Raw genomic sequence first — 27,658 nt, forward strand, 5'->3', positions numbered from 1 at the left:
ATTGTTTTGCCTTTGGGGTGGCACCTGGGGTGGCCAGTCTGGTTGGGGGGGTGTCCACCCCGCTGGACACGCCACTGCTAAATAGTACATATGTGAAAACATCCTTAGATTACTCCCTGGAAGTCTTTTCTGGACAGACATCTTCACTTCTCTCCTGCCCCACCCAGCTCCCTCCGAGCTCCTCCACTTCACAAAGTGAAAGTTAAGTTGAAGGATCATGGTTCTGATGTAAAAGAGGCTATACAGTGTGTCGTGCAGACATGCAAGATGTCATAATAGGCCTGAGTGAATGATACATAGAAGAACATCTTAATCACGAGATTTGGCAATTTAATCTGGTAAGGTTTTTCCCCCCCATTCTCATAGACCGATTGATTAAATCCCTACAACTCAGTGTTCAGAGGTTACCATAAATATTCAGTGAAGAGCAAATTTAAAAAAAAAACAACAACATCCATCCGCTTATCTCAAACACACACACACACGTCACACACATGGGGGGAAAAAAAAAGATGTTTGCCAGCTGGTACAAAGTGATTCTGGTTTCCATGGAAAGTACAGCCCCAGTCATCAATGTTTTCAATAACTCATGCACCTGGATATTGGGGTTAGGGGTGGGGCTACTTTTCCTTACAAGTGTCCTGACACAGACAGCTGTAAGTCATCAGTATCTGAGAGGCCTCCCCTTCATCATTTTCATAGAACCAAATGTAACCTATTCGTGTGAGCTGTCGGAGACCTCTGGAGCATTTTTAATTGGTTATCTGACTAAAATTATGACTCACCTTGTGCTTCAGTCTCCGAGTGAAATTCTAGTGTTTTACGAGTCTGTTTTTTAGCCAAAAAAGCTGACTTGTGTCTTCACATTCTACCTTCACAGGGTAACGATGCAGCTTGCTAAATAGCCTTGAAATAAACTAAACATGGCGACTTCTGGTTCCAAAATCCCAACACTGAGGCTTCAAAATGCCCAGTTCAACACAGTGGCTACATCAGGCTGTGGTAATCATTCAGATGACTGTAAGGGATGCACAGAAGTGGAGTTTTGTTACGTCATATTATGTTCTGCATGTATACAAAGCAAAATTATAAAGGAAGTGAACCACTACACGAGAAATAATATAAATTGAATATAAAAAGTCTGATGCTGATGAAAATTCCCTTCAAGCCATGCATGGATTGAGTCTCTGGATCTGGATACTCGATAAGAGTTTGTAAAGGTGTGATGCTTAATGTCCACAATTTAATCAAAGCCACGTTGAGCTGACGTTTCTTTCTGATAAAATGCAAATCCGTTGATATCTAAACACACCAAAGAAAAACCTTTATGGCTGAAGGTAGAGGGAAGAGAAAAACATCAGAGGCAGAAGTTCCAACTATAGTTACTCGGACCTCATAAAGACAGCAAACATCTGATGCTTCCTTATTTTACAAACGACCGTTCTAAAAGCAGAAGAATACAGCGAGCTCCTGCTGTACTGCTGAATATTTGCATTTTTGCCTCAACTGTGCTTTAAAACTCGTTTCTGACTTTGGCTGTCACTAACTCCCAGATGTGACATCTTGGACGGCGTTCATCTTTAATCAGAAAACTCCACAAACAAAAAAACCCCCAAAACAAACAAAAACCATGTGGCCATTGGTGATAATAAACAGAAGAGGGCCGATTCGAACTGATAAAACCTTTATTTCACTTTAAATCGTCTTTTACATTTTGTCCTGTTTATAACATGTAAGGTGAAACTAGAGTTGGAATTTTTTTTTTTTAAAAGACATACACAAATCTATTATTACGTCAATAACCAGGGAGGGGTGTGGGGTGGGGGGGTATCGAAGGGTGTTTTTTTTTTTTTTTTTCTTCTTTTTTTGTCATTTTCTCATTTTTATAGGTGTCCTGAAGCTAACTCTAAATTTTCACAACCACGTGCGCTGCTAAGCAATAAAACCGTCACAGAAGCAAACTTTTTTTGTTGTTGTTATTTTTTGGGTTATTTTTTTTTTTTCCTTTTTTTTATTTTAAGCAGAATACTGGTCAGTAAAAACAAAATGATTTCAGATACCAGATATACAGACAGGCTCGGTGCCACATTCACTACTGCATGGGATCATTTTTTTCCTTAAAAAGCGTAGAATAACTGCCTTTTTGTTCAGCTAACGAGAAAAAGAGCGGCAGGAGGGAGGAACTGGGTTGTTTTTTTTTTCCTGCTTTTCCAACCTTTTAAACATCAGTGCATGAAAACATGTGTCCCCAGCAAAGTAAAGTAAAACAAAAACATTGAGACGTATGACTTCTCTACACCTACAGAGTGGAATGTCGAGATGGTTGATGACAAGGTTATTGTGACACTGAGCGCGGGGGGCGGGGGGGCAGCGCTACCAACAAAACAAAAACAGGATTTCTGGTTAGCTGACGTCCGCCTATATTTCATCACATCTCAGTCTAAAAACGGGGGTCAATTGTGGGGGTTTGCCTTGCTTCAGAGCGCGAACAGTATATTGATATTGGACTGCAAAAACTGGGAGGAAACGTTTGCCAGAAAAGAAAACCAGGAGTGAGATTGGAAAATGAGCTAGAAAATGTACCGTAAGTTGCTGATTGAGCGTTGCCTCCTTTTGATGCAGTGGACAGATCTTTAGATTGCCTCGGCATATATACGCATGCTTAGCAAAACTGGTCCGAACTACGTGTTCTCCCTCCCACACGTGCACCTGTTGTGGACTCTAACTGCACCACAGGTGACATTTAAAAACAATGCTTCCTTTGTTTACATCTCTAACAAGTCTCATTTTAGTTTCGAGCTTAAAAAGGCCAAATATTTTTGCATGTTGTTAGCAGAATTTCACAATCAAGTCCGATTTGTATTTTTAGGTCCATCTTACTGATATTTTTTTCCTCTGCAGCTCACCTGGAACGATCAGGTAAGAAATGAGGAAGCAGTGAGTTTAAGTGTCGGTCCACAGAGTGCACAATTTCTGCGGCAGCAGATTTGTACTGCGATAAATGAAAGCGTGCATTCTTGCTGGTTGATCACACTATTCAGCAGCAAGTGGAAACTTAGAACTTGTCTGAACTTGCCCGTGCAAGCAGTGAGGAGGGCGCAGAGGGAAGCGAGGGGTCTGGGACGGGGATGGTGTGAGGGGATAAGTACCAAAAAAACTAAACAAAAAAGTGACTGGGTGAAAGGAGAGGGAAAAAAAAGCCCAAGCGTGAAAGAGCAGCTGACTGCAACGGCTTCAAAAGTTCTCTGCAAGCATGTGTTCAACGAACAAGATCCACAAAACCGTTCTGTTTTCCAAAAGACAGATTTACAGTTAAGCTCTAAAAATGTTTTACAATTTTACAGTCTCCAAAAACCACAAAGATTAGTTTGATTTGTTATACAAACACACAAAAGTAATTAAAAAGACAAAGAAAAAAAACAAGCATTTGCAAAGATAAATGAACATGTTTATAACCGAGGGGGGGGACAGTAGTACTCGATGTTCAACAGCACCCGACAGGAGGTGGATTTCAGGAGCAGGTGGAGGGTGGGTTGGGGTCGTCCCATTTTGCGGTGGAAAATATCCTAAATTGAGTCAAACGTGAAGGTGGAATGTATGTGCTTTTGCTTTTAATCATTATCCAAATCATTTTTCTTTGAAGCCCAGTGCAGGGATTGTTAAATAGAGAAACAAAAGCAGGTGAGTGTTTGATTATGCGGCAGGTGAGGCGCTTTTGATTTGGGGTTTTTTCCCCCTCTTTAGACTCGTCAGTGTCACAATACAGCCTTGTAAGGAGGACCCTTCTGTATAAACCTCAGCAGAATTTCACTGCTGCCCGAAACACACACACAACCCACTCCCACTCCCTCCCCCCAACCCGCCACTCCCACCCCCCCCAATCCCAGCTCAATATCGATTTTGCCATCAAACAAGGGCTCTTGGTGGCAAGGTGGAGGAAAAACTAAGCAATCACAGTGTTTGTTGAAAATAAATGGACAGTTTAATAACCTTTGTTTGTTTGTTTTTGTTTAAAGTGGAATAAAACCAGCCATTTTTTGCCAGTACACTAAGAAAAGCCAAAACAGAAGGAATGGACAACTATATAAATGCATTAACTCGCTAGAGAGAGGAGTGGGGGTCAGGAGGGAAGGGACTGAGATGTTAGGAAGGAGGAAGTGAGGGGAAGAGTGGAATGAAGAAAGAAAGATAAGAGGCGAATGTCGACTCTAGGAGACGTTAATTTATTTGGTGGTTCTGGATAAAAACCCTCCCCGCGTGCTATAAGACTAGACTGGCCAGTGGTTTTTAGTTGCTGGCCTGCAATGGAGTGCCGTGATCGAGGGAGGGTGACAGGGATGGATTAAATGGTGGGGGTGAAAGAGTAGTTTTCTGGGGGGGTCCTCCTCTCATATCTGTTTTTAATATTTGTCTGAAGGGCAGGTACTATTCATGCTGTTGGTTATACAGAAGGGAAGTCGGGAGGCTGGGACTGAAAAAGTGGGACGAGGGAATGAACGGGTCGTTTATGTGTACGAAGAGGAGGAAGTAGAGAAGAAAGAGGAAGAGAGATAAAAGGAGGAGGAGGAAGAGGAAGAAGAGTGTGGGGATGGGTTAACAGTGAAGTGTGCTCTAGTTCTCTCCATCGCCGGCCTCACCCTCATCTCCCTGGTTTTCCGATGTCCACAGCTGCAGAGAGAGAGAGAAAGAGAGAGAGAGACATCTTTCAGTGTCGTCTTCCAGACTGCGAGGTACAAAGGAAGGTTTGAGCATCTTCAAACACTCAGCGTGAGCATTTCTAACAAGTGTTTCATGATGCTGTCGAGATATTTTTGGTAGTCCATCTTCATCTGCTTTTATTTTCACCATTTCTCCTCCAGTCCAGTTCACTCCAACTCCACTTCCCAGAAAGCTTTTCAACAACCAGGAGTGAATATACTGCAGCAGAATAGCTGCTACATATAAATACACAGATCTGCAAGGGGGAAACGTACAAGTCCTGATTCGGTGCAGCTCAGGAGCAGGAATCTATTCAGTGCAATCTTTTTGTCATTATTACGGTTTTAGAAATCCCTGTGTCAAGCTCCCCTCATGATAATAACAGTTCAAGGGCAAAAACAGAGTCATAAAGAACAGCATTCTTTACTGAAGGCAAAAACATTTACTTCTGAGTTTTGTGGCTGCCAAGAATTGTTCTATTATTACACTTAATTGTAGCTTCTTGAAAGAACCACAGTATTAGGGCTCATTCAAGTACACTTGAGGTGCTTAAAAATGCACTAACACCAGCTGCAACGAGTTGATGACCAATTGATAATGAAAGAGCCACTCCCAAACTTAAAGGGTGACCTTTGAGGTGGTTTTCCCTTTGTGATAAATATAAATGGTGAATCTTCTCATTAAACATGGCCAGCGTTTCAAATAACGAAGTTTGGTATGTAAGAGTAATCCCTATAAAGAAAAAGCTCAGGCGCCAGGCTGCTATAAACACTCAGAGTGGTTCTCTTGGAGATCTGTACTGATGTCGAAGAGAGTGGATACCCGTTATCGGATCATCTGAGGCAGTGTTTCCCAACCACTTGAAAATGATGAGGTGTGCTGTGGAAGATTATTTGGTTCCACCTGATTAGTACTCTAAGCGATCAGCGTGAGTAACGGGCAGAACAATTACATTCTTCCTCTAGAGGGCAGTACAACGATCTGCTAAGGATACGTTCACACTGCAGGTCTTAATGCTCAATTCCGATTTTTTGATCAAATCCGATTTTTTTTGTCTGCTCGTTCACACTACAAATAAAATGCGACAGCAAACGTCCTCCAGTGTGAACGCTCAAAGCGGCCCGCATGCGCGAAAGAAGATGTAACACACAACGCGCTCTGTTTAGACCCAGAGCAAACAGTATTGTTTGACTGATGGCCCTTAATATAAAGACTTCGGACTTCACGTTTCCCAATTTTTGCTTAAGTTATTTTGTTATTTACATAATAATGTAAATAACCTCATAATGATCCTTATTGCTGTTTAAGAGAGGAGCGGTGCTTCAAAGGATAGTTGCAGATTTCTGTCAGAATCTGCAGATTATACAGTACAAATAAAATGTTCACGTTGTCTTCCCAACAGTTTCACTGACATCTACACTGGATGGCCAGGAAGCGTTCGTGATGTCTTCTCCAGTGCTGATAATTAGCGTCTGTCTTGTGTCAGTGATGTAAAAGACGGATTTAATGCAACTTGACCGTTCAAACAGCAGTCTCTTTCTAAAACATCGGATATGTATCGGATTCAGTACCACATACGAAAGTGACCCAAATCGGATTTGAAAATATCGGATTTGTGCCGTTCACACTGTCATAGCATGATCGGATATGGGTCGCATAGGCTCAAAAAAAAAAAAAAATCTGATTTGATGCGCTTTCGCCTCCAGTGTGAACGTAGCCTAAGTGGGTTGCCAACTGCCAGCAAAACAAGACGACGGAGAACAAATGACATAATAGTCATGCTGTGAACGCAGCGCTTAACAGCAACAGATAAATATTTGAAAAGAGAAAGTACCCGGGTCCTGGAGGAAATTTAGCCCAGATGAAGGCCATAGCCTGAGTAGTGGTCCACAAAACAAAACCAAAAAAAAAAAAAAGGATACTGGGGACATGTCAAGCCAAGTCCACTATACCTGGTACACGGGGAAAATTATGAATATGCTTTCTGTGGCATCTTTGTTTGGTGGTGTACCGTGTGATTTTTGTAATGTCAAATATGTGCCGTGGCTTCAAAAGGTTGGGAAACACTGCTCTGAGGCACACATCTACATTTCACTGTGTGTTATACTTGTATAACTATGCATGTGACAAATAAAGAACCTTGAACCATCTCTGGCTAGTAACACAGAAGCTCACCTTCTGTTTGCATGGGGCAGACAATTGGAAAAACTTTAACTTAAAGAGAGGAGCTAAAGCAGCTTGTTTTAGACAGAAAATGAACTGAAGGTCTGAACCAGGGGTGTCGACCTCCAGGCCTTGAGGGCTGGTGTCCTGCAGGTTTTAGATCTCACCCTGGGTCAACACACCTGAATCAAATGATTAGTTCATTACCAGGCTTCTGGAGAACCTCAAGACATACTGAGGAGGTAATTTAGCTTTTTGAATCAGCCGTGTTGGATCAAGGACACATCTAAAACCTGCAGGACACCAACCCTCGAGGCCTGGAGTTCGACAGCTGTGGTCTGAACCAAGGCCCAGTATTTAAGAAAAAATAAAATAAATAAATAACAGCTCAGATCAACATACATGACACCATTTGATTTTGTTTTCATATATATTTTGATCTCATCCTTATCGTTTATTTCTTTTATTTTTAACCCATTTCCTTCAATTGCAGATTTACAATTATTTTTGGATATTTCTGCAACTATTGAATCCTAAAAATAATCCTTTGAAATAAAAATTTGGTTGTACACTAACCAGCCACAATATTAAAGCCACAAAGTCTCATTTCCCACTAATCCTTGTTCTGGGAAAACCTTGGGTCCTGGCATTCATCTCAGAATGACGCTGATAGGCACTTACCCACCTAAATATTACTGCAGACCAAGCACACCTCTCATGGAAAGGGTACTCTGACAAGAGGAGGAGAAGGAGAAGAAGCAGCAAAAACTGCCCGAGGAACACGACAAAGAGAGAGTCCAGTTCCACTAAGCATCTTCAGGATGAACTAGAACAAACCCGGATCTACGGAGACCCCACCGCCCGACCCACAGGACCCAGAGGATAAGCTGCCAACCTCTCAGATACCGCAGGACAACCTCATGTCCATGTTCCAATGGTTCAGAGTTGTTTTAGTGGCACGAAGCAGCCCTAAACAATAGGTAGCAGGTAGTTTTAATGTTGTGGCTGATTGGTATATCACTTAAAACACAGAGTGGGCAGAAATGCCGGATTAGCGATGCACTGATCAGATACAAACACAAAAACTGGACCGGATATCTGTGATAGAGAGCCAATTCATCCAACCAGCTCTATGCTCCTCTATTTATCCTGTGGCTTGGTCTCATTTATTCATTTGCTCAATTTAAATTAAAAAAAAAAAAAAAAAAGACCAAACAAACAAAAACTTAGTAAATTTACTTGTTCAAGGGGAGCCTGGTTCCGTGTTAAAAATAAGAAGAGGTACAGTCAATACCAGTGTTAATTATCCGTTTTCCTAACTGTGAGGAAGAGGCTGTAGCAGGCGATCCAGCCAGCGTATCAGATCGGAACTACAAACACTTGATTGGTGCATCCCTGGTAAGCGTGACTCTTATAAGTTTAAAAGAGAACAAGCAATGCTGTAGTATGTGTATTGTGCACACAAATATACTTCAGCATTTTTATTTGTGGATTCTAGACGGCCAAGCTTAAAGACTTAAATTTGCTGGCTGATGTGCAACAGTCAGCAATGTGTAAACGTTGCTGCATATGAATGAAAAACAATTCCACTCAACATATTCTTCTAATCATCAGTATCCTGCTGGCAGGTAGCATTAAATTAATGCAGCCTGTGAGTCTGTGATCATGGTAATATGATGAATCAGTCATCGACACTGTTGTTCTTCGCCATCGGATCCTGGCAGAAGAAAAGAGAGTAGAGCAAAACCTTGGCAAGTGGCTGCAAGCTGCATATCGGTGCTGTGTGCTCGGTTGTTGGCCAACACATAAAAAAAAAATGTGAAACAGGATTTAATGGCAGCTGGAGTTGAAACACTGATGTGAACTCTGATTTGCATTCTTGAGCTTTAGCAGAGTTTTGTCCCAACCATACCCAACAGGAAACCCGATATAACAGTGTCTGTGAATCACATCGCATTTATGTTTTACACTCAACAATTACAAGTTGTGCCACTCTCCTCTAAGAGACCTTTAATTATTTCTAATTCTAATCCTGAAACTCATCGAGTTTCAGTAACGACACCTGTTCACAGGTATACTCACAGTGAGGTTGTCCCTTAGTAGCTGCATGATCAGCGTGCTGTCTTTGTACGAGTCCTCGTTCAAGGTGTCGAGCTCGGCGATTGCCTCATCGAAAGCCTGCAGGGAGAAGTTCACTGGTTAATTTCCTTCTGAAAACTTGTTTTCACTGAGACAAGCTTAAAAAACAAAACAAAAAACCCCCCAAAAAAAACATGTATGAGTTACAGCTATATGAAAGATATAGCATATCCAAATTGAGGACAGCTCTTTAATATTAGCTCCAATAAATCGCACTGGACCAAATTGAACTTGACTCAACGGTGTTTCATGGACAGGTGTGAGCCATTTCTCTGATGCTTCTTTGATCCATTAAGCAAGTAAAACATCTGCAGTTGCCAATTGTGATATTTGGAAGCTGTTGCTATGAACCAGCAGCTGTCAAAATAAACAAATCCACTGAAAGATAGCTGGGACACAAATGTAAAGAAACTGATCACAACCATGGTGGATGATCACAGGATCGTTTCAATCATTTCAATAGCAAAAAACACCTTTCATACCAAAAAGCCAACTATAGAAAACTCTCCAGAAGGTAGACATTTCATTATCCCAGTCAAAAAAATAAGGAAAAGACCACAAAGGAGAAAATACAGAGGTTTGTAGACCATTGCCCTGTAGAGTACAGGAAGCACACACCCAGCCGCAGATATCGTGGACGAGTGGTTGTTTTTGTTATTTAAAGTTCACTTGAAGTCTGCTGTGGGCGTCTGCATGGAGCCTCATGCTCAGCGTTTGATTAAATTGTGTCAGTCCGACCCAAGCAAACCTAAAAAAGCCAGGCAAGTTCTGGAAGAGTGCAGACGAGTGAAGCAGAGATAACCTGTACCACAGGCGGAAAGAGAAGAATCCACATTCTGAACGATCGCACACTTGGACGCTAGACCTTCTGCTCAGATTCAGCCCAATGCAGCAAAGTTTGACTGTTGTGTGCTAAGCAATACACAATGGGTGGACAATGACCCAAAGCATACTTCAAAAGCAACTCAGGAGAAAGAAGGGGAATACTGTGTAAATGGCTGACTGAGAGTAAAGGCCCGAAAAGGATCATAAAAGAGGAAACCCAGTGCTGATGGAGTCATTGGTTCCATATTTTAGCCCCCAATTCTTCAACTGTGAATTAAATCAGCTGATAATCTGCATTTCAACTGCATCCTGATTATTAGTTTTCAAAATAACAGTGGTATATAGAGCAAAATTTGGTTTTAGCAGTAAATGGCTGTATTTGTCTGGGAGGAAGAGCTCAGGAGCTGGTGAGACTCCATGTGTCTTATGACTGTTAAATGACAGACTGTTCAGTGGAGGAAGGACCACCTGTCTAATCTGCATTTCAATAAAAACGGCAAAAATGCAAATTCAGCCATCGTACATGAGTAAATAAAGTGTTAAAGACCAACCTGCTTAGCCAAAGAGCAGGCCTGCTCGGGCGAGTTGAGGATTTCGTAGTAGAAGACGGAGAAGTTGAGGGCTAGGCCCAGCCGGATGGGGTGTGTTGGCTGCATTTCCTTCTTGCTGATGTCGAAGGCATCCTGGTAGGCCATCTGAGAGTTCTCCACCGTATCTTCACAACACAAATGACCAGTTATCACGTGCTGTGTGAAAAGGTAAACAATCTTTCCCATTTAAATATATCAGAGGTTCGTTCAGACTACTTACTCTTCTTTGAGTCCCCAGAGGCCACCTCTGACAGGTATCTAAAGTAGTCTCCTTTCATTTTGAGGTAGAACACCTTGCTCTCCGCTTGAGATGCGTTGGGAATGAGGAATTTGTCGAGCAGGCTCTGAAACAGACAGATGACAAGTTTTTTTTCCATTTTGCACTTAGACATTACAGGTTGAGTATTACATAAAGACACACGAGTGGAAAGTAAACAAACACCTTGAACACAGAGGGTTTTGCTAATATTTCTCAGTCTATTTGCATTACGGCCTTTGCTAAAGCCAAACATGTGATGAATACAAACACCATTACCAACAGCTAAAGAGTAAACACCCGAACCTCAATTACGCTCATTTAATTGACTCTCCCATCCTACACATTTAAATAATGGATGGAGGCAGTCCTTTGGCAATCACTAACAGCATCAAGCTGCCAGACGCTTCTTTACACGTGCTTGTCGAATAGCTGAATAGCTTTAGAAATTCACTACCCCCATCCACACCTTTCAAATGCAGGATTACTGGTAACTGTATCTGACCATTTCCTGATGGCTACCTGTGCTTCTGCTGATCCCACCATTCCAGGTGTGTGTGTAGATAGATTTTCTGTTGAAGACAGCTTCTCTTTTTAGTTAAAAATTACTGCTAATGTTTGAAAACTGTAAAGCCTTTAAAAAGTTTGACTTGTCTGAATACATCAAAAGGTCTACTTCTCTCAACACCCGTACTTTCGCTCATTTTTATCCAGTAGATTTATTTTAAGAACACTGCTATTCCTTAATATGCATGGTATATTACTGAGCTATGATGTTTTTCCCCACTAGCTGTCATATACTGTACTGCTACAAATGCGAATGTTCAAAGTGCTCAAAGTTTCCATGATGAGGTCAGTGTTTGGACAAGTAATCATGTGAGCCAAATGCTCAACTTCACTTCGGTTTTTTCCTCTCGCCTCTGTGTGATCTCAATAAAAGCGGCAATCTCCCACCCTCATACGATCGCCACCACTCTGGTAGTGAGTACAGAAGCCCCGCCCACCTGATGTTCAAACCTATTTATGAGGAGAAGCCAATCAGAATCAGGAGGAGGAGAGCTAGACCAGCTGGAGTCAAAAAGAAGAGGATGAAATGAGGGTAACACGGATGGGGATTATTTTGAGCTGGAAATCCTGCGAAGCCATTCTACTAAAGCATGAGAAAAAAAAAAGTGGAGCTAGATATGGGCATGGTGGGTGTAATTAATTGTGTTTTCTGTATTATCACATATATAAGACTCCTCTGTGCGAAAGAAATAAAGCCGTGTCCCAGTGCCTTGGGCCACCTGCTTATTAATGTGTTCTTTGTCTGAAAAGAAGAGAAAGCCAGGTTTGCTGCCGGGGTGACACCAACTTCAAGCATGTGTGTCACGGTTCATACCGCTGTTGCTGTCCTCATCTGATCGTTTAAAGAAGGGTTTTACTCTGACCATGTGATCAGCTCTCACTTTACCCCAGAGCCTCTTCCTCACTGAGGTCAGCTTTGTTTCAGTGATTACAATGATTCTGTTTTAATCTGCTGACTCCAGTAACCTGTCCTGGGAATGTCATGTAGACATGATATAGGGGCGGTAGCCATTTTAACTTTAGTCACTTGCACTCGGCGCTTTGACTTCTGAGCGAATACAGCGAGGAAATGCCTACATGTGATCCTGAGCTGATAACTTCGAGATGACAGAGCAACTAAAGAATGATTTGCCTCTTTTAAGTAGTTCCTGTAAAAGGAAAAAAAAAGTCACAAAACTGAATTTAAAAAAAATAAATAAATAAGCTGATTTTCCAGTAAGTGTTTTTCTTCTGGCGCTCCAACTAAAACTGAGCAGTGACTGTGGATAAGTTCAGCATCAAAAACAAAATGAAGAACAACATGTAATTTTTGGCAAGCCTTTGGCTATTGATGACTTTGCACAAGGTTAGCGAGTGCTCCGTCTATTCCGCATTTCAAGTTTGCAGCACGCCCGTCCACTCCCCACAGCAGTTGCTAAATCAGGTTACCTACGTTTTATTTTAGCAACAAATACACCTAATTTTAAAATGCAGAATTCATATTTCAGCTTACAACAAAACACTACTCTTGGAGAGCCAATATGATGCGATATGATGATCCACTGGTACGCTGTTCTAGGTCAGGGTTACTGACATATTTTTCCATCCCGTGGATGCATCAAAGCTCTCCCCTTCCAAGCTTCCTGCTGCTTTAAGGACAGCATGTCTCTACCCATCCTTTTCTCCCATCATTCCTACAGCACCACATCACTGCGGAGGCTTGAAGATGGTTTGACCTTGAAGATATTATTAGAAGTCTGCTCATGCGCTAAAAAATTTGAGCTGCTTTGACCTTGAGCAATTTATGTTCTAGCCTTGTCAGGACCTGACAGTGAGGCCTAAGTCATATTTATTGCTACAAGTGTTTAAAAACAAAAAACAACTGTAATTTCTCACAACACTTTAACAGCTCCTTTAAAGTGACACTTGAACAGCTGAGTAAGGCCTTTATTTATACAGGAAGCTTCACCGAAAGTACTTTCCAGTTGAGGCAAAAGTATTAACGTTCCAAGTGTTTGAAAATGAAAACAAATGAGGATACTTGAAGCCTATGAGGTCACTTCAGGTTCAGACACAATTACTGTATTTTCCTTCAGCCATCCTTTATCTGAAGTCTGCACTAACAATAAATTATGAGGTTGGAGTGTGATGGAAACATAACTCACTCTGGGCTGCTGAAACAACATCAGCAGTTGGCTTATACCCAGTATATTGGGTTGATTCTGTTTGGTACAATTTCACAGGTCACTTTTGTTATTATATGCTCTTTGGTTGTTATAAATTATATTTAAGAAGTGGGACAAGCCGTAATTTGAAAAAAATAGATAAATTAATAAATGTTATTCCAGTTCGTTTGCCTAAAAAGTAAAAGATGCTGGGAGGAAACAAATCCCTCTGGTGTTACATCAGGAAGGGCATCCAGTGTAAAAACTGCCAAATCAAACATGTGGAGCTACCTGCTGGGAGCAGCCAAAAGTATCTTCTGTGTTTGCTCTTTTACAGGCACCATATGGACTGTCGTTCAACTGATTCACATCGTTCAGCTTGATGGTTTTGAACCAAAATGACCCAGAATTCGGTAATTGTATTCATTGACATTATCACGAGGAAGATTTCCTGCATGTATACTAGGGGTGCAACGATACATGTATCGATATCGAACCGTTCAATACAGTGCTTTCGGTTCAGTACGCATATGTATCGAACAATACTAAAAAATTTTATTTATTTTATCAACTTTTCATCTGACGATGCTGTCTGTGTTGAGAGCTCAGTGGATCTGCGTTCGACTTATCCGCCTAGGCTGCACTGTCGAGCGCAGATCCACTGAGCGCAGCACAAACTAGCAAGACAGAAGCTAAGCTCGTTGCAACATGGCAAATTGAACCTCCCCCACCCTCATTCAGATCTGGCGTTTGGAACTATTTTAGTCTTCGTGTGAAGTATGACCCTGAAGGTAAGCGCGCCATGGACAAAAGTAAAAGAGTATGTCGGATGTGCCACGCAATGCTCAATTACATTGGTGGGAACTACTGCGTTAGTGCAGTTTGCTGGTTAAGGTGTTGACGCCATCCAGCCCCACGCACGGGGTGATCCGCGGTAGCTCGTTAACGGAGATTTGCCGTGTTGTGGCGTTAACGTCATTTCAGATTAACGCTGACAGCACTAGTGGGAACACAACGAATATGACTGCACATTTACACCGACATCATCCTAGTGCAAAGACAAGCGGAAGCAGACAAAAACAACAAGCACGCACGCTACAAACTTTACCCGAGTCATTTAGACAGCCGTTAGCACATGATTCTCCTTATGGGGACCTGATATGTTTAATATGCTGCTGAGAATATAGCCCAGAAGAAGCGTATAGTATAGCTTTTATTTTGGAAAGAGCCATTTCTCTGTAATAAACTCTCTTTTCCAAAGATGAGTGATTTCTCAATCAGATATTTATATTTGTTTCAGCAACATTACATTTAAAAACTGTACTTTTGAATTAAAATATATATTTATAATTTTAATAAATGACTAAAAAGGCATGAACATTTTTTGTATCGAAAAAAAATCGAACCGTGACACCAAAGTATCGAACCGAACCGTGAATTTTCTGTATCGTTGCACCCCTAACATATACAGGTAACTGCTGTATAAAAGCACACTTGCTCATTGGAAGAGTGACTCTACTGAAACGGGCAGTATTCAAGTGCACTAGTAGTGACACAGCATTACATCCAATGATACAGCATAAGTCAAATGTAAGCACAAAAGTAAGCAGTTAGTGTTTTCCCTGGAAATTTGAAGTATCACATAACTGTTTGAATATTTAGCTTGACGGAATTTTGCCTCAAGTGGCGAAACATTTCCTCCATACTTGGCAAAGTGTGGTGGTTTGCTGGAAGTGGTAAAAAGTACATGTAGTACCTTAAAAAAAAGCATCATCAGAAACTGATACACAACTCTTGCTTTTAGACATGCTTGGGCTTGTCTCGTCGTTGAACTCGAGGGACTGTAAACTCAAGGCATTGTTATAGCAATGATAGTGCTATATAGCCTTTTTATGTCACGTAAAAATTTGTACCGGTATTATCATGTACGATATGATGTGGCACAACCGTACAGCATTAAATTAGCACACTAATGACCTTCATTCTTGTCGTGAACGTTCATAAGGCATTTTACCACGATTACTTGCAAGTACTTTATCTGAGAAACACTTTGCATAGCTCCCTGGGATTGTGCAGGACCATGATGTCTTTGCGCAGTGGTCAAGAGTTTCAGAAGAAAGAAACACGCAGTAACTGATATGAAGCTGCCTGGCTAAACATTTATGCATAACTTTTTCACACAAGATCATAAAAATAATCTTGTGCAAGAACAAAGTCCATGTGAGATTCAAGAAGGGTGTCTAGTCAATGGGGTTACCGCTCAATATTAATTTGCTGGGAGTACGCACGGTTACTGTCACTTGGCACTGCAGTATTAACAGCACTGCTAAATGGGCAAGCTGTGTCATCTTAAGAACAATGGGGGGGTAATACACAGCTTAATCTGCCCACACCATCCCCCCTTTGGAGCACACGTGCGCGTGCACAGCTTCTTCTATAGAAAAGTGAACACAAATAAAATTAATCAAACGTGCCAAGTGGGGCAGCAAAGCAAAAAACCGAGAAGAAAATTAAAGCTTTGTTTGGCAGCTCTCTCAACAGCTGCCAGCTACGTTATTACCGGTACCATCTCCACAAGTAGCACCATGTGACAGCCAGAAGGGATCAACTACAGTGTGCCTTCCTTCACCATCTTCTGCCTTCTCTTAAGTATTGCCGTTCCTTCTATCATCACAACCATCCATTTTCTCCTTTCTTTCACTGTTCCTTCACAACTCCTCGTCCCCCCCCTCCTCCTCTCTGCCCCACTCTTGTTCATACCAGCACGTCATTGCAGATTTCTTGAAGTTCACCCTCGATCTTCACGCGGTAATCACGGGCCATCTGCTGTTTCTTCTCGTTCCCCTCCGTCTTCTGCTCGATGCTGGAGATGACGCGCCAGGATGAACGGCGTGCCCCCACCTATTAGCAAAGACAATGCAAACCAGAAGGAGTCACATTAAAAAACAGCATCTTACTGCATCTGATCTACAACTAAATGAGAATGAATTTAAGTATATCTAAGGTTTATTCGGGGCCACAATGCACCTTTGATTAAAGCATTACCATACATAACAGATGCCTGTGCATTTTCTTGATATGTTGGGTTTCAATCTGCACATTGTGGCGTGTATTTGCTCTTCTGAAGAAGTGACTATCAGGCTGCAGCACAGGCTGATATCTGCACAGAGTATGCTGAATCTGAAGCAGATGCTGATTGCCCATCAACTGATGCGGGCATCTGAGTAACCATGATTAAAAATGCAAATATTCAGGGTTGATTTTGGATAGTTTTGGTACATAGTTGGACATCAACAGCTGCAACAAATCATCAGGGCACAAAGTCATTAATGTCATTCTAAAATGTTAGAAATCACAAGTCTTTTTAATCACAGCATCAAAACTGATGAGCTGAAATGAGATTACTGAAAATAAATTAGATGAATAATGCTAATAATACTGCTTTTTCTTTTTTGCTTTTCATTTCCATTTATCCCACCTTCATTGTCTTGTATCGTTTTATTAATTAATATCTTTTTTCCAAGTCTGTCACTGAATAACAGTTCACAAAATTAACTGCAAAACCAGACGAAACCCGTCTGAACTGCAGTGTTTTATTTCCTACGTCCGAACTAAACACATATATACTATCCACTTTGCTGCAGTTGCTGTTGAAGCAGGCAAAATCAACTGAACTGTGTACTACTTGGTGCAGGCAAGCTTTAAGAAAAACCCCAATGATAAACAGAGCGGCAGTGCAGGAAAGCCTCGGGCTGTTCTTACATAATTTGTGCTTCAAACTTCAAAATCTTTACAGAAAAAAAATAAAAACCACTAAATGTAAAATGCACAGCTAAGAACAGTCTTAGAGCTGAACGAGTTGGCATTTTAGTGACTGATTCGTGCCAAGATGGACTACACTATGGCTATGCTGAACTTCAAAAATATTCGGCCACCCAAAACTTTTACAGTAAAGGTTTCCAAATAAATCTCTGAGAATGATTTAAAAACAGAGGACTGAAGGGAGGGACTCGTTTATAGCTGACATAGGTGCTATAAATGTATTGTTATCGCTGAGCTGTGAAAGCGCTCTTTCTGCTTTTAAGATCATATGGGGTCAAAGAACACTTTCCTTGTATAATGTGCTGTGGTGACAAACTAAACATGAGAACAAAGAGACTCCTCTATAAAGTCATAACACAGAATTTTATGGTTCCTTTTGCAAAAGATGACAGATTTTTACTTCAAAAGAATTCATTAACACTACGAGTGTAATGTCTCCAGAAAATGATACAATCTGTCAAATTAATCCATTATTATCGGCATTTTAGTTTTGAATATCGCAGTTACAATCACAATTAATTTGGTCAGTACAGTATTTTGGTGATTACTCAACACCATATATCATATAACTTGGAAAGACCAAGGCTATTATTTGAACTGTGAGTCGTAGGAGAATAAATAACAAAAAAATAAATAAAAATTGAAATTTGAAGTGAACAAGCCTCATGGTCAGGAGTACATCTGGGCTTTTAGCTACAAACCTTTACTATCAAAAGATCAAATTTTGAAGAATTTTGACAAAATATTAATTTTCATTTTCACTGCAGAGCAGGAGCAGATCAAATATACTTGTAATCCAACAGTGTTGCCAGTGAAAACAAATCTCAGCATATACACTGTTAAATTCTCAATTTCCTATGCTTATCCAGCATAGATAAGTGATAAGGATAAAAAGGAAAACCATTAATCATTCCTATAGTCATCTAGCTTTTCATTGAAATCACAGGTCACCACTGATGATGGGCAGTGGCAGGTTTGCAACCTCTGTAATAATAAGGGGGATCCAAAAAAATAAAGCTATTTTTAAAGTGACATTTTCCTATCAATAATAAGAGCAAAATCATATCAACCTTTCAGTTAGCTGAATTTATAATAGTATACTCATTGTAAATGACCTCTCACGGCCCACCCGTAATACTTTCACAGCTCACCAGGGGACCGTGGCCGACACTTTGGGAGTCACGGATCTACAGGTTTGCGGGGAGAAGAAGAATATCAAAACGACCCACGCACAAATGATAAGACTGATAGCATACCACGTTCTTGTAGGCGACAGAGAGCAGGTTGCGCTCCTCGTTGCTGAGCTCTGCGCCCTGCTCTGTCACAGCCTTCATGGCAGCCGCCATGTCGTCATAGCGCTCGGCCTGCTCTGCCAGCTTGGCTTTCTGCACCAGGTCGCTCTTATCCATCTTTTAGACTGCAAGAAGAAGGAGACCAGAGTTAGGACTTCACCGCTGCAGCTCTTCATCTATGACCAGAAATGGGCAGCGAAACTATACAGAGATAGAGAGCTTGTGAGAAACAGGTGTGGAAATCAGCGCTTTTAATAAGAGCAGAACATATCGAAGAAGCTGAAAGAAATAGCAGATGTGATAGCTAGAATACTGCACTTGCAGGTGCCACTTTGCAAGAAAACAGGAACGTGTAAAAAGCTGGTCAACCCACTAGCAAAGAGAATCCACATCATCGCACTTAGCGCATCCTAACGTCACATACGAGAGTGTTGGATATACTGGCAAAGACTTAATAAAATGTCTCATAAAATGTCAAAACCTCAATTGCAGCGAAATGGCTGCTCCCCGTTATTTCATCCCCGAGGGCTGCTCTACTCTCCAGATGAATCTGTAGGTCTAAGTAGGCCACATCATCGCCTTTTATATCTACACCATCACACTTTGGATTTGCCACAATGAGCTTTAAGCACTTAACCATTACACATTTAAACTGCTAATGAAAACACGACTACACCATCACGGCAACAGTAAAATGTACAAACACATTTATACACAAAGCAGCCTTAGCTGCTACAGTTTTAGCTCCGTCAGCAGTTATCTACCAGAGGGAAATTCAAAACTACCTCTCTTTTCAGTTTTAGCATCCTTGGAGCTTACCTGACCTCTCACCTCGCTGTGAAAGAGGGTTTCCCTATGGAGGGCAAAGAAAATATGAGCTATGATAAATGCCACAAGCAGAGGACTTTTATTTACTGTACTTCTCTCACATTTCCCACCATAAATAAAACCAAATCTGAGATTTACAAGTTATTTTTTGACAGATCTGATGTCATTAACACATCATTAAAATGGTTTCAAATTCATTCTGAACCAAGTTCTAGTCTAATAAGAGAATTACTGTCATTAATTCAATATCAAAGATGAAAGCAGGCCACAAAAACAGACATCTGAATTTATTCGGTTATTCTGAGCTGTTTTCTGCTTAACACTGGCTTTTATGTCAACTGCTCAGATTTTAAATTAAAGAGCAGGTTGTAAAGTATCTTTAGATCTGGTGCCTATAAAACATTTTTAGCACTCACTTGGACTTTTTCATGTGTTTTTCCAACAATGACTCACTGAAGATACAATTAGGCCTTGCTGTCAACAATTCGGCCTGTCGAGTCGACTTCTAGTCGACACAGTTTTGGCACCGATTTCAGTCTGGAACTGTCGATCAACATTTCAAATCAGCACAGATCCTATTTCTCCCCAACATTCTCAAACTGTGGCATGTTTCTGTGGTTAGTAATTTTCTGGTAACTGCCACAGTTTATTCATCAGATAGAGATTACCATTCTAGGAGATTTGTTTTAAGTGTGCGTGGACATATTTTTGAATTCTTTCTTCTGGTCAAAAGCAATTCTCCCAAGACAGTTCCATTTCACGAGTAACACCCGTTTTTGTGCGGTAAAAAAGACATTCCTGTGTAAAGTAGCGCCAATGCTGGGTTGTTAGTGGGTTTCCATACACTAACTGTATGCTTCAAATACTTAACACAACAGCTCTGACTTTTTTTTTTTGGAGGGGGAGGGCATAGGATACCTTGTGCTTTGGGGGTGGTCCTGCTGGAAGACCCACTTCCTGTTTGTGGACAGATTTCCTCAGATTCCTCTGTTCCAATTGAAAACTCATTGTTCCATTAGGATTTAATTTAGCGGCCGCATCCTTCGGAGGCCGCATTTGTAGGCCAATTACATTACAGCGACGCGGCGAAGCCTGTCCAAATTCGAAGACTCCCCCAAATGCGTCCCCAGATTTGAAGGATGGGTCGGGTTTATCCTTCGTGGCCCAACCTATCCCAGAATTCATAGCACGGCTCAGCCAATTCCAGTTTTCAACAATGGCGGCAGCTGCTTAGTTTTAATATTACTCTTATTACTCTTTCTGGGTCACAAAATAAACTGTTAACATATTTTCAGGCGAGAATGTAGCTGTGCAAACTTCTGCTCGGTTTATCAAGACATCACATATTTGCAAAGGTGCTCCGACTTTTTCGGAGACGTCTGTTATCCACCAGCTCGATAGCTAGAGGCTCACTAGAGCCGGCGAGAACAGCGAACTCCCGGCACATCATTTTCAAACCCCCGAGGTCTTTCACTTCAGGTTAAACGTGATATATAAGTTGCTCAGATAATTTAAAAATGTTATTGTTTGGCTTTTTCAGAGTTTTATTTGTTCCTCAGTAAATTGGTTTGGCTGAGACTAACGTTACACAAGTTTTTACACAGCTGAATAAATGTCAAACAGAGAACTGATTAAACAGAAGTGTGAAATGATAGAGAATTTAGTCCAGTGTCCTGTCATTTTACATAGAAAGAACAGACGGCCGAGTTTATTAAATTTCGAGACAATCTGCAAATTTCATTAAAAGTTTAATAAACTATCATCTTGTCTTTATTTTTAGTTAGCACATACCTTAAACAGTTCAAGCTGTAAGCTAATGATAGTTATATAAGAGCAGATGCTGCTGGTGCAATAAGCTGTACGTTTTACGTCCAATAGACGCATGATCTGATTAGTCGACTAATCGCAAAAATAATAGGTGACTAGTCGACTATCAAAATAATCGTTTGTGGCAGCCCTACTTTTACAGGTTACGTTTTTATGTTCCTTCTTCTCTGTCTCTCAATAGTCAAAAAAAAAAAAAAAAACCTAAACAAAAAAAAGAAATAAAAAAAACAAGTCTTTGTGGTTCATCCACGGGGGCTTTAGCAAACTCTTAGACAGCAACAGAGCAGTTTTTGGGCAGAAGTAGCTTCCTCAATGCATCCCAATGAGGAAAAGTGCAAAGCATTGTTGTTCAGCTTTCTTCTGGTGAAGTCTTCTGGTGAACAAAACAAGACGACGACTTTGGTAGACTAGAAGCTAGTCTTTGTTCGTTTCTGACGTCTATTAAACTCAGTGTCTCATGCTCCTAACAATCAGAGTACTTCTAACGATGCTCGATTTCTTTTTATAATAATCTTATGGAATATATAAATATAAATCCTGGGTTTGAAAAAAAGCACCCAAAGATAAAGTTCCTTTAACCTGAATTCCTTCTAATGACCAGCAGGAGGCGACTGGTCCAGCTGCAAAAAGAAGTCCAGTTGTGTACACGCTCATGGGTAACTGACCTTTCAGCTTGCCAGATCAGTGACTTCAATAAAAACTTTCCCGATGAGTTTAGATTCTCAATCACTAGCTACAAGACCATTCTAAAACAGGATAATATCAATTTTGCAAATTACCATCCCCACTGGTGTCAAAAAGGAAGACAAGGCAGGGCACCTTAGAGCTCGCCTACCTTGTGATTCATGAAAAGGTCACGCAACCAATTTCACATCTACCCCTCGATCCCAAGATTTGGTTTCAAAAACGCTTAGCTCAAGGCTTCACTGACTGCTGGGTGACATCGAGGCTACATGCATCTTGTACGGGGAATTATATATCCTTCCAATAATATGTTGTGAAGATCAGACTTTGAAAGACGCTCATTACTGACGCAAAACTGGGCCCCCACACCTGGTTCAAACCTCATTGACTGAAAACATTTAACTCAGATTTAACCTTTAAATTAACCGCTATTCTCCAACAGGTTCACATAGTCACATACAAAAATATGTTGTTTAATCTTAAATCTTTCCTCCTTTGATAAATGCCTAGGTATAGTATTTCTCATTTATTTTAACTGGCTTTTTCTAGTTAGTTTTGAAATGTGTAACCAAAAGAAAAAAAAAAATAATTCTTGAGAATTCTTTGGCCATATATATGCAAATGTGTCCAAAAATGTCTATTAGCTTTAGAATTAAGCCATAAAATACAGACATTTTTGGTACAGTGATTTTAGCAGTTCTTCCAGTGGTACAAGGTATTATGTCATTTTGGTTTTTTCCCCAGCAGTGACTCTCACTTCTTCAGGCCAACCCTACTGCTGAACTGCGACTGGTAAAGCACATGACAATAGAGGACACTGTGTACACAGAAGCTATCTCAGCAATCTAAACAAGTAGCGCCTTCAAAGTTCCAGGTAGCCTGCCTTACTAGTTCTCTTTTCACATGAGGAATGACATTGTTTTAAGAACAGTGTGTTGTCACAGCAAAGGACACTTGAGGTTGTCTTCTACTAATAAGTATTTTCTTTATATAAAAAAAAAAAAAAAAATAGCAAGAAAGAAAGAAAATAACCCAGTTGGGGCAACATTCTGTGTACTTTTTTCAAATCTTAATCTATGATATTAAAAACATGTAACAGTTTACCTCACTGCCACCAGAGGGTGCTGAGGCATTTGTGGAAACAAATAGCCCTCTTTTACTTCTACATTTAAGTGGTTTAGTTGCTTTAACGCTTTCCCTAATTTAATTCACTCCGATCAATATGCAGATTTCTTTGCACACTCAGTCATTTTAATTGTTTATGTTTAAGAATAAGCACAAACAATTATGCATAAGGAAGCATTTTTGGTTTTTGTTAGCATTTTTTTTTGTTGAATGGAGCTCAGATTCCAGGAAAAAAAAATAATTTAAAAAAAAAAAAAAAAAAAAAAAAAGGTATTTTATGTTTATTAGTCAACCAAACAGTAAGTCAATTTGTTTCCTATTAAACTTACAAACTGTAATAAATAATAATATTTTAAAAAATGACTAGCGTGAGGCGCTAACACTTGTATTTTAGTTGTAAGCAATCATAACTGCCAGTCTGAAAATTGGTATTTGTTAATAAATGAAAGGCATCTGCCAAAAAACACACTTAAAGCCTAAATACAGTATCTAGGAAATGTATAATATAATCTATAGGGATGATTTAAAAGAAAATTCAATACCAGATTCTTATCTTTACAACAACTACTGTGAAAATATGAAAAGAATGAGTACCTCTAAACGTCACAGCAGGAGAGCGGACAAATCTAACAAACCTTCAGCTATTCATTCACAACTAAACGGCCACTCCTATTCTTCTGCTGAGTAATTAAAGGCCTCTTGACAGGGAGCGCACCAACAGCACGTATCGAGCGCCAATTCAAAGGCTAACAAGCAGAAATCAATTATCTGCTGATGCTGAGCACAGTTCCATTAGTTTTCCAAAAAAAAAAAAAAAAAAAAAAAAAAAAGTGAGACCATTATGATCATTATAAATTCAGAAACCCATTCAGTCCATTATCAGGACACTTGTTGAAGGAAAAATGTGATCCCTCTAGATTCACCAGCGTTTTGTCGAGGCTGACACATGGGTAATATAATTGTATAATTGTTTTACATTGGCAAATCCCACTTTAACCAACATCAGAATATATGACGACTGGTGTTTTAAGTGTGAAATCCATACAAAAAACTTTGAATGTTTTTAATAAAAATATGTATTCAAATGGCATTCAAAAGTTAAGCCAAAGGAGCTGCAACATTTTGCAGAGTGGGTCCTGACAGGGTTGCCGTATTAAGGCAAAACATAATAATCATGAATATTTGAGTTAACTATACTCTTACTATAATCTTAATTGTCTAATAGTTATTTATAACAGAAATCATTCATTTATAACAGGATTTGTGCAACTTTAAATATAATTATAATTTTTATAAAAAGGTTAACAATGTCAGGGACACAGGATCATCTCGTGGGAAGCTGAACACCAGTCACCTCCAGGCTGTAGTGTCTACACGCCTGAGATTGTACACAGGAAGAGGTAGCCAAGGCTGCAGTGGATTCTGAGGACTTTCATGGTTTGTGGAGCGACGGCGAGTTGAAGTCGATGACAAACCGACAATTCGATAGCATGCTGGCAAAAGCTTACAAGTTTAGAGAGTCAAACCCTGCATACAACAAAAGGTTCACCTGCACAAACGTTTTAGAACTTTCATATCATCTCGATGGTCACCCAAAGTCTTCTTGGCTGAATTTGATCTAAACAGTGATTTTAGGGTTTTAGGGTGGGGCAAAAAGCAAACAAGGTCAAACTTGTTTTTGATTTATAATAAAAGACAAAACAAGAGCCTCATAGCAGAATTTTTTTTTTTATCCTAATTATCACAAAACCAAAATCATAATTGATATATAAAACTGATGAATTAATGTTCATCACTGATGGTGGTCACAGAAACACATGATTTAGGTGGTGACAGTGTTTGGCAGGGTGAAGTCCCCCACCACCACCACCTATCATTACCAAATCTCCTATTCAGGTGCCAGATGCTGATGTACTTGTATTAACACGCACCACAGGAAAGCAACTTTATTTTTTTGATGAGACACCAGGACACAGACTGCAGTATTGGTTCCTGGCTATTATTTTGTTTAATGTGTTTCGAACATAATGCATATTAACAAAAGTAATGTTAACTTCATAATTCATCAAAATTTGATTCAAGACACCAGTTTTGCTCAGTGGTTTGAGCAGGCAACCATATCCCAGGACCCAGGTTCGTGTCCAATCCAAGACCCTTTGCTGATGTCTTCCTCCACTCCTGTTTAATCTTCACTGTACTCTCCAATAACACTGATAAAACTAAAATACTAATAGTAGAATTTAAGATATAACATTGAAATGATTTGATTCTGTTAAGAATGTAGGGTTCTGAAAACAACTTGGGTTTTGTAGCGATTGTCATGGGAACTGGATACAATGTCTGATATTATAGACATTTTATTAAAACCAATTAATTAAAAATAATATAAAAAATAGGACAATTTTTGTTCTTGTTTAGGAAGATGTGAGGATCATTTCTGTACCAGGTGTGTCAAACATGGTTCATTACTGTTTGATTGTGTGTAGAAACGATACTCCTACCTAACAAGGCGTGTCATTATTATTATTTTTTATATATACAAAGGATAGATATTATGTAATGGCTTGCATTACCTACAAACACTAAAACGGGGCTCCGCCTCAATTTAATTGCCAGGTCTATCGTGCATCGTAATTCACACAGCTGTGTTATGACATATTAGCACGAGTTAGCACTTAGCATTAGGTAAAATGCCGCTGGTCGCGATTACAAGCGCATTAATGACGCATTGCTTTACCGCCATAGCGAGCTACACATCGGCTTGACATTGATCCAACTCAGTCCAAGCTACAATCGTCTGGCACACGACCAACGTGCTTTGCATTTGCCGTGCTGTTATTGAACCACCTAGCTAAACAATTATCGTTAAAAAAATAAAAAATAAAAAAAATCGAGGGACACCATCTTCAGCTTTGGACCGACACACGCCCAACCGAGTAAAATCCATAATCTCGACAAAAAGAGTCTGACACGGACGTTTTTAAAAACGGCCTCGGGGCACGAATACTGAGGTAACAGCGCTGAGTCGGCCTGCTAGCAGTTACGCCCTCCTTGTCGCATTCCCCTGCGGAATTTTAAGATGGAGAGCTAGATTACCGCCAGCTAGCATGGAAGCTAAACAGTACGGCTGCTTACTGGCTTTAATGGTTAGCCTAGCCCGCTAAGGGGATCTGACCCAGTTCAGTCTGAACGCCGACGAGGTTACACCAAAACCGGTAGCCAAATAATCTACGTAGTTTAATGTTTAATTAGTTCTATGTCTTCACTATCCTAATCGAGCTACATAAAATCGAAAGATCTTGAAATTAAGTCGAATTTGAGGGGAGACTCCCAAGGAATATGGAGGGTGGGTTAGCTTCCATATCGTTTCACTACGGCATGACGGAGTTCGTTTAAAGACAATCCATAATCGCGATGTCTTTTCCAGTCCATGCTGCGAATAATGAGGCCAGATATTACGATCGTCATATGGCAGATAGCGTCTGCGGTTTAGTTTGTCGCTAGCCGCGGCGCCATGTAGCTAGCACTGACTGCTAAAATGTCTGAGCTCTCGCGACGGCTGGGGTTGCTAAGCTGTCAAAATGGCCAAACTTGGTGCCGCTTCCCCCCCTTTCACGGGACCGCGGATCGCGCATGCATCTATCTCATTCTGGGCCTTCAAAATTAAAGATCAGTGGTATAATAACTGCATAGAGAGCAGAGGCAACCGCTCATATGTGTTTTATGGATTATTTCTCGTTATCCGGCCACATTCTCGGCCTAAACCCTCGCCCCCAGCCCCAGACCACAATAGGCACCTTCCGCCGCAGAGGCAGGCAATGGGGCTACCACTCGGACTGCTCCTCTCCACGAAAGACTGTGTTTACACTGTCTATAAGACGATAATCGAGTAATATGCTGGTGAACTCACATTTAAGATGTACTAGGAATCCCGATTTTATTCTCTCAACGATGTGAGTTTGTCAAGCCGTCCTCCGCTCGCTGCTCAGGGTATTCAGGGCAGTACCACTTCCGCCTGCTCTGACACTTCCGCTTCCTCTTAACCCCACCCCTCCCCCCGCCAGTATCCACGGCAACCGCGCCAGGGGGTTTCCTAAGCATCTTGCGAGGGGCTTTGACGTCAGGAGGGCCATGGCAACCGCTACAGGATGACGTGCGTCGGTCTCCGTGGCAACTGTCTCCCTGAGGCTGCTGCTGTCGTATCTGAGTTCGCCGTCGTGTCAGCTGACACAGCTCTGTGTGGGTTACACTGATTTATTTATTTATTTTTATTATTTTCAAGCATTTATACTTTGTAACAAGGAGTCCTGTTTCTTTCAGTACACCACCCACACAGCAGTAGATCATCAGGTATACTGTTCATCTACTTTTACTATATATTTTATCCGCAATATATATAAAAAATGTCAAGATGAAGGCTATATGTCTTCAATATCTTCTTCATTCATTCATTGATGGCTTAACCTCTATCACCAGTCAATAAACTGTCTCAAAGGATCAACATATGGCCCATCAAACCCAAGGAAGGTGAAACTGAAAAATGAAACCAATGCACAAGTTCCACAAAATACAGTTCTGTTAATAGCCACACGCATTCAAATCAGGTTATTTTTCTCATAGTTAGCAGATAATACAGCATTGTTTTTAATCATTTCTGATCAGATATCCAAATCTTTATAAGCCATATCAGTTTTTTTT

At 40.5% G+C, this 27,658-nt stretch overlaps 1 protein-coding gene across 1 annotated transcript; it reads right to left on the bottom strand.

The window, feature by feature from the left end:
• Positions 1 to 1,667: 1,667 nt before the first annotated feature.
• On the bottom strand, positions 1,668 to 27,006 carry ywhaba (tyrosine 3-monooxygenase/tryptophan 5-monooxygenase activation protein, beta polypeptide a). The gene is made up of 7 exons (XM_085274671.1): positions 26,871 to 27,006; positions 18,461 to 18,621; positions 16,143 to 16,283; positions 10,636 to 10,759; positions 10,377 to 10,540; positions 8,944 to 9,039; positions 1,668 to 4,668 (listed from the first exon to the last, which is right to left on the bottom strand). The coding sequence occupies exons 2-7, from the start codon at positions 18,611 to 18,613 to the stop codon at positions 4,612 to 4,614; spliced, it is 735 nt and encodes a 244-aa protein (XP_085130797.1). The 5' UTR covers positions 18,614 to 18,621; positions 26,871 to 27,006; the 3' UTR covers positions 1,668 to 4,611.
• Positions 27,007 to 27,658: the final 652 nt, after the last annotated feature.

Source organism: Mchenga conophoros, linkage group LG5 (assembly GCF_057382185.1).
Source record: "Mchenga conophoros isolate Kocher_MC1m ecotype Shallow Benthic linkage group LG5, M_conophoros_male_GT1.1, whole genome shotgun sequence".
In the NCBI taxonomy this organism is placed as follows: domain Eukaryota; kingdom Metazoa; phylum Chordata; class Actinopteri; order Cichliformes; family Cichlidae; genus Mchenga; species Mchenga conophoros.